At 54.8% G+C, this 12569-nt stretch overlaps 4 protein-coding genes across 4 annotated transcripts; 2 read left to right on the forward strand and 2 right to left on the reverse strand.

Annotated features, from left to right (window-relative positions):
• Positions 1-799: 799 nt before the first annotated feature.
• Positions 800-4802, reverse strand: N656DRAFT_785847 (CNH-domain-containing protein; the record flags this gene model as incomplete). Its single annotated transcript, XM_064816468.1, has 3 exons — positions 800-958; positions 1045-1898; positions 1955-4802. 3 exons carry the CDS (start codon positions 4800-4802, stop codon positions 800-802), a joined length of 3861 nt encoding a protein of 1286 aa, XP_064674537.1.
• Positions 4803-6354: 1552 nt separating this feature from the next.
• On the forward strand, positions 6355-7298 carry N656DRAFT_721098 (V-type ATPase; the record flags this gene model as incomplete). The annotated part of the gene is made up of 6 exons (XM_064812483.1): positions 6355-6405; positions 6490-6520; positions 6636-6718; positions 6792-6907; positions 6971-7141; positions 7194-7298. 6 exons carry the CDS (start codon positions 6358-6360, stop codon positions 7234-7236), a joined length of 492 nt encoding a protein of 163 aa, XP_064674538.1. The 3' UTR covers positions 7237-7298.
• A 621-nt stretch (positions 7299-7919) lies between these two features.
• N656DRAFT_764291 (uncharacterized protein) lies at positions 7920-8928 on the reverse strand (the record flags this gene model as incomplete). Its single annotated transcript, XM_064813318.1, has 3 exons — positions 7920-8032; positions 8158-8685; positions 8817-8928. 3 exons carry the CDS (start codon positions 8926-8928, stop codon positions 7920-7922), a joined length of 753 nt encoding a protein of 250 aa, XP_064674539.1.
• A 1738-nt stretch (positions 8929-10666) lies between these two features.
• On the forward strand, positions 10667-12502 carry N656DRAFT_785849 (uncharacterized protein; the record flags this gene model as incomplete). The annotated part of the gene is made up of 1 exon (XM_064816469.1): positions 10667-12502. The coding sequence occupies one exon, from the start codon at positions 10667-10669 to the stop codon at positions 12500-12502; it is 1836 nt and encodes a 611-aa protein (XP_064674540.1).
• Between the last annotated feature and the right edge of the window lie 67 nt (positions 12503-12569).

The following is a 12569-nucleotide window of genomic DNA, read 5'->3' on the forward strand; positions in this document are numbered from 1 at the left end:
TAGTATACTGGTCAATATACTGTGTAATCGATCGTCTACTTACACACAAGAACCCTCCCAACACCCAACAACGACTACTAGTATGATTTACACAAACATCGCGCGGATTGATCAAGTCCCCCTCCATCCCTCATCCCCTCCTCCGCCCTTTCCTTTCTCCTGCTTAGGCGCCTTAGGTTACAGGTGACAGAGGTCTTGGTCCAAGGGGAATATTCCTTTCGATATATCGGTCTCACATTGCCAGACCATCGTCCCCCACCTCACCATTAACCACCCCCTCGTATCACTTCCACTTGGTAGAATAGGTGGCAAGTGATAGCATTACCCCCGTGACACACGCTGGCCGGATCCAAGTCCCGGTCAATCCACAACGACATCCACACGGCCCACAAGCAAAAAAGCCCAGCAAGTCAGCCCCTTTCCCCCTTATTTGTACATGCCACTTCACTTGCTCCTGCTCTTGCCGGCGCCAATCTTTCACGCACGAGACAAACTCGATCGATACTCGATATATATCATGCCATTGTCGAGTAGGCCAAGGCCATCAGACCATGGGACCGTGGCTGGATAACATAGACAGATAAACAAATACCCCTCGAGATGACGCGAGAGAGGAAAAAAGAAGAAAAGTGATATTATTTAATGCCTATTTCCCCCCGCTGGACATAGATAACCGGGGACAACAACAGATAGAAACGGGGGTGTTTGAAACACGGGAAATCGACACAAGAGCCAAAAGAGAAAAGGACTCAACCTCATTTCCATCCTCAAGATCCTCCGCATTATCATCCAAGCCAGCTCATATCCGCCCGGCGCTATTTGATGGCAACGCCAGCTGCTGCTGTTGCTGTTGTTGTTGTTGCTGCGGGGGGTACAGCTCCGACTTTCTCTGGCTCTTCCAAAAGTCAATGGCCTCGATAACATCCTCGCCTCGCTCGTCTTCATACGCAAAAAGGATCTAGAAAAGAAACGTAAGTCATCAATCACACCACACCCAAGGAGCCAGAGCCCTGGATAGATAAAAAGAAGTGCGGGGAAACCAACCTCGTGCGTACTACTATGCAACATGCGAATGTTTTTATGGGGCACAATGTGCACCGCCAGCGTCTCAATGTTCCTGAGCTCGATAAAGTTGGGCTCAAAGGCCAGGATCCAGGGGTAGCTGAGCGCAAAGGCCTGCGGGGTGCCCTCCCAGTCAAGGCGCCACTCGGGCCTGGCGCGCCAGCCGTTGCGGTTGACAAAGAAGGAGAACTCGGAGTAATTGAGCAGGAACTCGCCGTTGAGCCGCTCAATGTGGATCGGCTTGACCCCTTCCTTGCGCGCGACAAAGTCGAGCGACGTGTCGGCCTGGTCAAGCAGCGACTGCGTCTCGAGCGTCTCGAGGCTGACCACCTCGAAGCCCCGGGCGCAAGCCACGCAAAGCTTGGACTTGAGGAAGTGCACCGAGCTCGACTCGGTGGGAATGTAAAACTCCTTGAACGGCTTGAGCTCGTCCTGACTGGCGTTGAACATCTTGCTGAGGCCCTTCTGCTTCTTGGTGCGCGACATGGCATCGTTTGGCTCGTACACCTTGATTGTGGTCGACAGCGCCGAGCTCTTGACGCAGCACACGAGGTGGCGGCCCATGCAGATGCCCGTCTTGAAGAAGTTGCAGTGGTTCTGGATCTTCTTCGCCCGCTTCGACGAGATGGGCTCGTTGGGATCGAGCGCGCTGAGCTGGTACGAGAGGAGCGATCGGTTCGAGAGCACAAGCAGCAGCTGGTACTCCTCGAGTACGTCGACCTGCGTCACGCTCGGCACGTCAATCACCCGCTTGGGCACCGCATCCTTGTCCTTTGCCCGACGGTCTGACATGTAAATGCCGTTGTCGGTTCCATATATGAGCTTGCGCCCGCCGTCTATGGAGGGGTTAGCCTCGTTCAAGAATCGCAAAGCACTTCTCTGCCAAACTCACCAAACGGCGTCACGCAGTTGACCTTGTTCTGACCAGAAAAGAAGCTGCACGAGATGACAGTCATGTTCAGGAAATCAGCCCGAGCCCTGAGCCGCTGCTGAGCAGCGTCAATGAGCTCCAGCCACTTCTGGCGCCCGGACTGGTTGGCACCATAAAGTAATAATTCGTATCCGTTCTTGCCAAGGTGTCGGAACGTGATAGGCCAGCCTTCGCCCTTCTTGGTGTCGGTATTAGAAGTCCGCAGCGCGGGCAGTATGCTCGATGAGGTCCGCTTCACGGCGCCCGACTGCGGTATCACTTCGTCCATCTCCTTGATAGAGAGCAGCTCCAAGGGAATGGGTCTGCGGTAGGCCTTGATCTCTTCCGTCTTGCCCACTTGCTTGACGCGCACGAAGAGGACAGCGTGGTCGAATAAATAGCCTGTGATGTCAGCTTGCTCGGTTGGGCCCTTTTTCAGCTGGCTCTTGTAGACGAGCTCTCGGCCGTCCTCCAAAAGTTTCAAGTCTACCCTCTCGTTGGGCCGGAACTTAAGCTGCTCGTGCAGTCGTCGCAGGTTGAAGCGATTCTCTGCCTTGCCGCTTTCAGCATTGACACGGCTCAAGAGGTCCCTGATCATGGTCAGGACCTTGGGAATGTCCTCCTTATCCGGGTTATCGGGCTCTGTGTATTTCAGCACCTGCTCCAGAAGCAACGGATACCGTGCCAATCTCGTCGTCGGTTTTGTCAGATAGCCGTTGAGCTCCAACTTCCTCGACTCTCTCCGTCGCTCCACCTCATCCACAAACCTCGCAAAATCCTTGTTGATGGACCGCTCCTGCTCAAACTCAAACTTGCCTTCGAGCTGCTTCGATCCGTACAAGATGAAGGGTTCAAACTGTGGCACAAACTCCAGAAACACGTCGCCAATATTTCTTACGACGGGCGCTTTCTGCTGCCGGTCCGTCAACGCGCGAGCAAACCTGGAGCTGACACCGTGGATGCTCGGAGGGTCGATGATATTGGTAAAAATGTTCCGGACGACCTTTTCTCTTCTCTGTATCGGAATGGGCGACATGCCGTTGATCCTGCCACGAAGCGGGTATATCCAGAAATCCCTGAGATACTCGAGGTCCTTGACGAAATCTCGTTCCGTGTAGCAGATCTCCGAAATGACCTCTTGGCGCTTCTTCTCGCGGTCACCTATGCTATCTGCCACCTCCTTGGGCACGCTGTTGATCCACAGCTTCTGCTCATCCGTCTGGTCCGCGTCGTCGTCGTTCACAGCATTTTCTCCCTCCCTCTTGAGACCAGGACCCATCTTTAGGTTCAGCCTCGATACCTGTTCCAGCCGCCGTGGGCATGCAATAGAGTAGCAGAGCTGATCCCTCGTGCATGTTGGGGAATAGCACTCGGAGAGCAACACAAACACGCCATTGACGGTCGGCTTCTCCTCGACGTTATCCGATATGGTTTCCCTAAACTGATATATTTCATATGTCGAATCCCGTAGTCGATGCTCATATGTAACATCGTGGAAGAACTTTTGGTAATCGAGCGCGCGACCCAAGAGCAATGCCAGCTGCCTGTCTGTAGTCCGAATAATGTACGAAAGCACGTCAACAGCTTCAGCTCCGCTGAAAGCGTTCTTGTACGTAAGTTCGTTCTTTGTCCGGTCGCCCGTGACAATCTTTTGGCGGAAGCACTCGGCAACGCGCGAGAGCAGGGCGGGATACACGATTGGGGGTCGAATCTTGGCGGTCGGCGGCCGTTCGTGTATCGAATTGCCCCTCGAAGACCGTTGCACAATGGCCTGGCTGTCCACCTTATCGCTCGGGGCTATTGAAGACGGAACTATCGTCGAAGCCATCGACATGGTCCTCCCACCGTCGGCAACGGTCGAAGACGCCATGCTCGTGGTCCTTGTCTGCGACCCAGGCGCGGCGTAACCGGCTGCGTATCCGAGTTTCGGCGATGGGCCTTCTACGTAGTCGGCCGGAGGAGGAGGAACCCCGGCCGGCCTCCTGTTGGGGATCACGCGGCCGCTCATTGTCTGGTGCGCGTCTCGGTCATGGGAAGGATAGCCGGTCATGGTCATGGAGCGGTCCTCCATGTGCCTCTCGGGAACAATCCGTCCTTGGGCCGTCGTACGTGCCGAGTGTTGTTGATTGTACTGGGCATTCCGGAAGGCGTTCGCCGGTGCCTGTTGCTGCTGGTATGGTTGTTGTGGCGGGGATGGATACATTTGGGGTCGCGGATAGCTAGCCAAGGATTGCGATCGATACGGGTCTGCGTTCATGGCGGGCGCAGGACCGCCACCCTGATAGAAGCGCTGCGCAGGTGTCCGCTGCTGGTTGTAGTAGCCCTGTGGTGGTGGCGGTCCTCGCGGGGGATCGAGCCGCGGGGGGGGCGGTTGCTGGGAGGGGGGACTGCCGGGATACGGGCGCCGTGCCTGTTGCTGCTGCTGCTGCAGATATTGGGGGGACGGAACTTGCGGTCCGCTCGACACTGAGCGCGGCTGCTGCTGCTGGCCCTGGTAGTATCCGTACCCTTGGCCACCATCGACGGGGCGTTGCCGAGGAGGATGCATTGGATCACCATAACCACCTCCTCCCGGCGGCGCTCGCTGGGGCGGCGGTCTTTGCATCTCCGACATGGCCGACGTGGTTGATGACATTGTATGCGTGCGTCCATCTTGTTGTTGCATAAACTGGGGCGGAGGGACAGACGAGGTCATGGTCTGCGAACGGCCCGGAGGGGGAGCAGCCCCAAAGATATTCGAGAAAGCAGCATCCCGCTGGTAGTTGTTGGCTTGCCCATATTGATTCGGCTGCCGCGGCGGCGGCACTCGATCGCGCGGGTAGTCGGCCATGGCGTTCTTGTAGGACAAAGTTGGAGAATTAGTAGACAAGCTCGCTTTGCCCCACGTTCCGTCTCGTGTCCCGTTTCAAGCAGGACAAAAGGTCGGGCGAGTCTTCAAGGTGTAACTAATGGAATCAAAGAGTGGGCGAGGGATGAACACACTGCTATCTCGATGTGATCGACGGCTCGCCGACCACGGTTGGCCTGAGCAGAATGCTGTTTGATTGTACCCTTACTAGAGGACCAATCAAGCTAGGGAAAGGGTGCCGCGTCGGATGGCCGCGACGGGCGGGAGTTGACGGTTTATCGTCTCTCGCCTCTCGTTGTTCAAGATGTTGGGGTGGCTCGAGGGTGGGAAAGGGGACGTTGTTTCCCAGAATGTTTCCGCTTTGTGATACGCCCGGCGGGTGACGTTATTGGGTGATTGGTGATTGGGTTTGCTGGCCCCTAAAGTTACTGTAACGACAATTTTCGGCTCCTGAGGTGGCACACTCCAGGTCCGGCCTGGCCGCTGGGATCGGTGGGATCGGTGGAACAAGCCGACAGGCCTACCGCTTCCAGCTGTTCACAACTTCACCGCACAGTCTGGCTGTGGGAAATCGCAAGCGATGGCATCCGACGTTCCGAAAGCAAAGGCTCCATCTACGAGCAGAAGGTTGAAATATTTACAATACAGACGAAGAATCAATGTTAAGTATTTTCAAGGTTTTCTCGCGCCTCGGGCTGCCACGCGGCGTCGCAGCTTGCAAGACCCGACATGCGTTTCGCGATCCACTAAGTTAGAGGCAGCCCGTCACTGGCTGATGGGGTGTGGCGCAGATCAGCTTTCAGATTCCCCTGTATCTTTGGATCTCCGGGTCATTGGAGACCTCAGAAGCACTCAACTGGGGGTAAGAGAAACGCCGTCAGGGGAAAATTAGCCCTTCAGAATTATCTAGATGGGATTGCTCTGTCAAGGATCTCCAAGAGTTCAACTGGTCATCCGGGTACTCCAGGGCAGTATCGGTATAATAACCATGGAGATCTGTATGTACTGTATTGTACATTGCAAGTGAAGTTGCCAGCCACGTATCAACTGCCGGGATCGTTTTCTAACGTTAGGGGCTTTTTATAAGAGAGGTTTCTAAACCGTAGAAACGGAGACCTAGGTTCGATAATCTCGTTATGCAATACATCATTCAGTACTCCGTACATACCTCCGTACGTGAACCGAGTATGAAACAATCCGACTCGACTCGATGATACAGGAGGTCCAGGAACCCAACGTGAAGATCCGTTGAAGACTTGACATTCTTTGCCTTGCTGGCGCTGGCTGCAATTTCCGTTTCGGTGACTGAGCAGGAATTGGAACGTGCATGTGCTTCATCACGTGACTTCTCTTGGCATAACCGTTGGACCTCCAAGTTGGAAGCCTCCTAGGCGAGACGTGCGGCGCGCATCTCGAGAACCCAGACATCGAGCTTGAGCTTCTGCGAGCGCCTGGCCCATTTATCTGCGTGTCCGCGCTACAGGGCCACTATCTACACCGATTCTATTTCGTTGCTATTTCAGGCTCCCCTTGCACCATGGCCGAATCGGAGTTGAGTCCCAAGTTTGCACCCTTCATTGGGATGGTAGGTGCGACGGCTTGTCATCAGCTGCATATTCTCATTATTCAACACTACCAACAGCTTTACTGACTCGGACATTCACGACAGGGCGGCATTGCGGCGGCCATGATCTTTGGCAGTACGGGCGACCCGGTTTCCTTTCCCTCGTTGAAACCAATCTGTCATGAGGAACATCGCCGTGTCTCTGCTCCCACTCTACGGATAGAGCGCTGATAGCATACCGCGTCTCGCAGGCATAGGGGCAGCGTACGGTACGGCAAAGTCCGGCATCGGCATCGCGGGTGTGGCCCAGTTCCGGCCAGACCTGATCATGAAGGTGAGGAGGAGCTGCAGTTTCTTCGTGTTTCACCGGAATATTTGTTGGGCTGACTGGGTGTATCTCGGCGAAGTGCCTCATCCCCGTCGTCATGTCCGGTATCATCGCCGTCTACTCGCTCGTCATATCCGTCCTGATCGCCCAGGACCTGCAACCACCGACGACCGGGTCAAACTATAGCTTGTTCAAGTGCGCCCGTTCCCTGCCGACCTTTTATCACGGATTATGACGGGAATGCTAACATCAGCGCAGCGGTTTTATGCATTTGGCTTGCGGGTTGGCTGTGGGACTTACGGGTCTCGCAGCTGGTTATGCCATCGGTATAGTCGGCGATAAGGGCGTCAGAGCGTACATGCTGCAGTCCAGGATTTTTGTCGGCATGGTGTTGATTCTGATTTTTGGCGAGGTGTTGGGGCTCTACGGGTAAGTATCCGATATATCTTGTTGTTCAAGCTGATGCTAAGGGGAACCACAGGTTGATTGTTGCTCTGATCCTCAACACCAAGAGCAAGGGCTGAATAGGTATCATGCCGGTGTTTTAAAACAAAACAGGCAGAGTGTACGAATTACATACAAGAAGAGAAACCCTTACTTGGCTGAAAGGGGTGTTGAGGTAGCATTGGCCTGGCGTTGACGGATATTCGATTCATAGATGGATCACGGATTGAGGACAGGCACGTCAGAACTTGAATTGTCATCATTTGAATTGCAGTTGGCCGCTCATGGCAGCGCATGCTCCATGAGAGGTCTCTTTTCATGGGCAGAACCCACCGAACGACAACTGCAGTTGTACTCTCCTCTGGATATAGGAGAGGGTACATTGACATCGTCTCTGGTCCAGTTCTCACCCGACCACTTGTTGAACTATCGGCATAACGTTTGGTGTCAGCCCCCCTGTTGTGGCTTGATGGTTCCAGAACACAATAACTGACCGTAATGTGGTCATACTAATATCTGTCAACCTCCTCACATGCGATCATTCATGCAACCCAAGTCCGACTTTGGATATGATGCGCCGGAGTATGCGAGAGGCGTAAAAAACCCAACTGCGATAACAAGAGGACAACCGCCCAATGCAATGATAAACCCCGAAAACCAAAGAATTTCTTGAAGGAGTGAAACGAAGATGGAAAACGAAAGAAGGGAACGCAGCAGGCGGTGCTCAGTAGCGCATCCAAGATACACGCCGGGCGCTTTGCGTCTAGAAGCGTGCCCCGATGAGAAAACCGAGCCGGCCGTTATACGACCGTTTCTCGACATCACGACGGAACTTCTTCCAGCTCCGCTCGCGCTGCTCACGATCCTTCATCTGGGCTGTAATAGAGGCGGAGGAGCGGAAGATGTTAGCCATTGCCACCTGTCAATTGCTTAGATGCTTCATGATGCCTCATTAAGGGGCTCGTTTGAAGATACACCAAAGCAAGAATAGGAAAGCTTACCAAGAAACCAATCCCACCGCCGATCCTCGCGAATCAGTATGTCGTCGCCGGACTCCCTTGCGAGCCTTTCACGCCGCGCCCGGGCAGCAGCTTCTTCGCCGACCAGATAGGGGTCCTCGAGCGGACGGAACCGGTTGCGCTCCTCCTCCTCGATGCGCTCCAGCATGGCCCTCCTCAGCGCGCCTTCCAGGCTTGCCGTGCTGTTCGCGGCACTTGCACGCCGGAGGGCTACGTTGTGGTACTGGCGCGCCGTCGGGTTGCTGCTGACGCTCGACCACGACGGAATGCGGAACTGGTTAAGTGACGGCGCGACGCTGTGCCTCGGCGGTCCCGTAGGAACGGGAGGCAGACCCTGCCGCCTTGGCGAAGAGGAGCCATCGCTACTTTGGGGCGCGGGGCCGAGGAGGGACGAGACCCCGGCTGATGATGGAGGTGACTGGGCCGGAGCTGTGGAGCGGGCCGGTGGCGAATATGGCGGAACTGGCTCCGGGTTGGGCACTGTAGAGTGGTACGATGGAGCTTCGGATGCTGCAGGTGGTGAATCAGCAAGGGGCGATCACCTGGGTAGTGTATGTATTGTACATAGGGACACAGGGCAGTTGTTCTGCGCGGCCATGAAATCCGGCCTGGATTGGCGGGTCATAGTCACATGCACTCACTATATGAGGGAGCAGCTGAGCGGATCGAGGCTGTCTCAAAGTCCTCTGCACTCAGGGAATCAATTGCCGCACGGGTGTTAGCCGTGGCACGCTCAGGAGTCGCTGTAGCCATCACGATGTCTCGGATACTATTCTGAAGTATTGGTGAACTCGCCTAGTTGGACGTCGATGAGTGTCAGGACGATAGTGAGCGAAGGAGTGGCAATAAGTCAGGACAATGGCCGAGCGGGACGGGAGGCATCTAACCGCGCAATGACGCCGTGGGGAATTGGCGGACGGCAGCAACAAGTGAGGTCAGATGAAGCCGCTAGTAGCCACTCGGGAAAACCTAAAGCTTTGACAAGCGGGATACACGTCCTGTCAAACCACTTGAAAGAGTGACAGGCCCTGTCAACGACAAGCTATGTATATATGGGCTGCGTAGCGTCAGATGCCATAGAAAGAGGGACACGTGAGAACAACAGACTAGTGCAGAAGTTCGGGCTTTGGGGAAGGGTGGGATACTAGAGCCCTGAAGGATCGTCTGCGGCAAGCACGAAGGGACAGGTTCAGGTCCCAGACGCGGCTTGAGCTGCAGGAGGTCCGCCGAGATAAACCTCGGTGACTGGTTGCCCATCGAAGCTTCGTGTACCCATCAGTGCTCCTCCTCGCACGCGGAAAACCAGTTTGGAGGTACCCATGTGGTGGAGGGGCGGAGGGGAAACGCGGGGTTAATGGGCAATGGAGCCGGCGCCCGCTCCCATGCTCCCACGTCAACCGGCGGGCCGATAAACATGGGTTTCTTATCTGGGCTAGGAAGGTGATCGCGAGCTCGCGTAACTATGGTACTATACATACAAATACAAGTACTGTACTGTACAATACATACTGGAACATTATCAACGTTACTCGAGGGACTAGGTAAAAGAATGACTTGCTGTGATGTCTGGAAAGCTGTGTAAAGTACCTCTTTAAACTCTTAAGTCTCATGGCCCTGTGCAAATCTAACTTGATGTCTTGCCGGGAGATACTGTGTTGGTGAGGTTGGTCGTGGATAATGGATAATGGAGAATGTTGTTGTCCCGTTGTGGTAATATACCGGGTCCCGGGCCAAGCTTGGCGGAAGCTCCACAGCTCCCGGGAGCCTCCGGACGAGGGTGGCTGAGCCTGCATACCTATTCGAACATGGAGATAACACGTTGAGGCCGCATAGGTACTTCAATACACAGTTAGCTGGGTTCAACACAAGCCGTATTTCTGAAGTGAAATTGGCACCTCGAACGGTTCTGGAAAGGGGTTGGCTCACAATCAGGACATGCTCGCTTTGGGTTCCTGAGCGATTTCTACCGGGACGGAAACCTCTCCCGTTGCTTCCGTTCCCAGCTTGCCGGCACGAAGCATGGCCGACGGGAACTGAATCGGTAACCCCACCTTTGGCCCACTGCGAGTGCGCAATGACGACAGCCACGACCTGTGTTCGACGTTCTTCGAACGGAGCTTGAAAGGAGCAACCGTGAAGATAGTGATACCTTAATCCACAAAACTTATTGAGGTCCATCTGAGGCCAGCTAGCCTTTAGATTCGGTCTAGATATTCATGCGGAATGCTTTGCAACAAGTTGTTTCGTTGAAGAGGCAGCTTTGCTTACCTACGTGTAGTGTAGGCACGTATGTAGCAGAGTGCCGAGCCCGAACCGCTGGGTACCCCTGCTGAAGCCCGGCCACGCTGAAGTGGGATCATGGAACCTTGACGACCATCAATACCCCCGGCAACGGAGGAGGTTTTTGACTCGACAGCAACCTGGAACCCTTTTTGTTGAAGCTACATAAGGATTTTGTGAAATTGGGGTTCGACGACCTTTCGCCGACGATATGGGCTTGAAAGTCACTGGCGGCGCTATAGCTGCGGCCACGCTTCATGTTCTCAGGCTAGCGGCCGCAGCGCAGCCGGGCGCCGTCCAACCGGTCCCTGGGCCCATGCGAGACCTGGTCTGGGGCAAACTCAATTTTCTGCACACTACCGACACGCATGGCTGGCATGCTGGCCATCTGCAGGAATCGCAGTACTCGGCAGACTGGGGCGACTATGTCTCGTTTGCCGAACACATGCGCAAAAGGGCCGACGACAACGGCGTCGACCTCCTGCTCGTTGACACAGGTGACCGCGTCGAGGGCAACGGATTGTACGACGCTTCGAGTCCCAAAGGCAAATACTACTATGATATCTTCCGCCAACAGCACATCGACATAATATGCACTGGCAACCATGAGCTCTACCAGGCCGCGACCGCTGATGGCGAGCACTTGCGCACCGTGCCAAACTTCAAAGACAACTACATCGCATCCAATCTCGACTACATAGATCCCAGGACCGGTGAGAGAATGCCAATGGCCCAAAGGTATCGCAAGTTTCAGACCAAGCATCAGAAACTTGACATTGTAGCCTTTGGTTTCCTTTTCGACTTCACTGGCAACGCAAACAATACTGTCGTGCAACCCGTTAGGCAGACTATCAAGGAGACATGGTTTCAGCACGCCATCAGAGAGAAGACGGACCTGTTTGTCGTGATTGGCCATGTGGGCGTGCGGATGCAAGAATTCCAGGATATCTTCAGGGCGATCCGGGACCAGAATCCCGCCACCCCGATCCTTTTCTTTGGAGGCCATGTCCACATCCGAGACGCGACTGCATACGACTCGCGGTCGTTTGCGCTTGCTAGTGGGAGATACCTCGAGACTATCGGCTGGATGTCGGTTGATGGCGACCTCAAGAGCACCGAGGCGCCCCAAGCGAAGACTGCGCTGCGTTTCAACCGTAGATATATCGACAACAATCTCCTGGGGATGTACCATCATACGGGTCTCGACAGCAAGACGTTTCCAACCGAGCATGGGCGCAATGTGTCGGCCATGATTGCCAAGGCACGCGACGCGCTGGATCTCGATTACGCCTTTGGCTGCTCTCCCAAGACTTACTGGATGACTCGAACCCCTTACCCAGGAGAGGACAGCATCTACAGCTGGCTAGAGGAGGAGGTGCTCCCTGACATAGCGGTCAACGAATCGCGGAAAGATAAACCACGCCTGGTGATAGCCAACACGGGTGCCATTCGCTTCGACATCTTCAAGGGCGCTTTCACCCGGGACACAACGTACATCGTCTCGCCTTTCCTCAGCGTGCTTGCCTACATACCTGATGTTCCTTATGCCATGGCCAAGAAGGTTATCAGGTTATTGAACGGCGCTGGCCAGATCATGGGGCCAGAGTTGATGGACAACCGGTTCATGGCGATACCGGAGCAGCTGGCCATTCATGAGTCTATAATTCATCATCAAGTGCCCGAGTCTGGCGCCCACTCAGACGCGCAACAAAAGCCACTTGCAGATGGCCAGGATAGGATACCCTTGACGGAAGGGTACACCACCAGGGACGACATTGGTAGTGACGGCGACGATACCATTCATGCGGGCATCAACTTCTATATGGTGCCAAACTGTATCCAGGCCGAGGTGGCATTCCCATCCAGTGGCGATCCCCCCGAAACCGTGGACCTCGTCTTCTTGGATTTCATCACGCCCTGGGTGCTGATGGCACTGAGGCTCAACGGAGGCGATTACCACAGGGACGACGTGCAGCTCTATGTGGAAGGGACTTTTACCGAATTGATGGCCGGCTGGATAGAAAAGAACTGGCCGCGGCGTTGTTAGGTTTACATTACTTCTTGTCCTTGATTAGAAATACCTTGAATGCATCCGGGTTTGGTATACAAGGTCA

The sequence above is a fragment of the Canariomyces notabilis genome (genome assembly GCF_033297395.1).
Source record: "Canariomyces notabilis strain CBS 508.74 unplaced genomic scaffold N656scaffold_1, whole genome shotgun sequence".
Taxonomy (NCBI): Eukaryota; Fungi; Ascomycota; class Sordariomycetes; order Sordariales; family Chaetomiaceae; genus Canariomyces; species Canariomyces notabilis.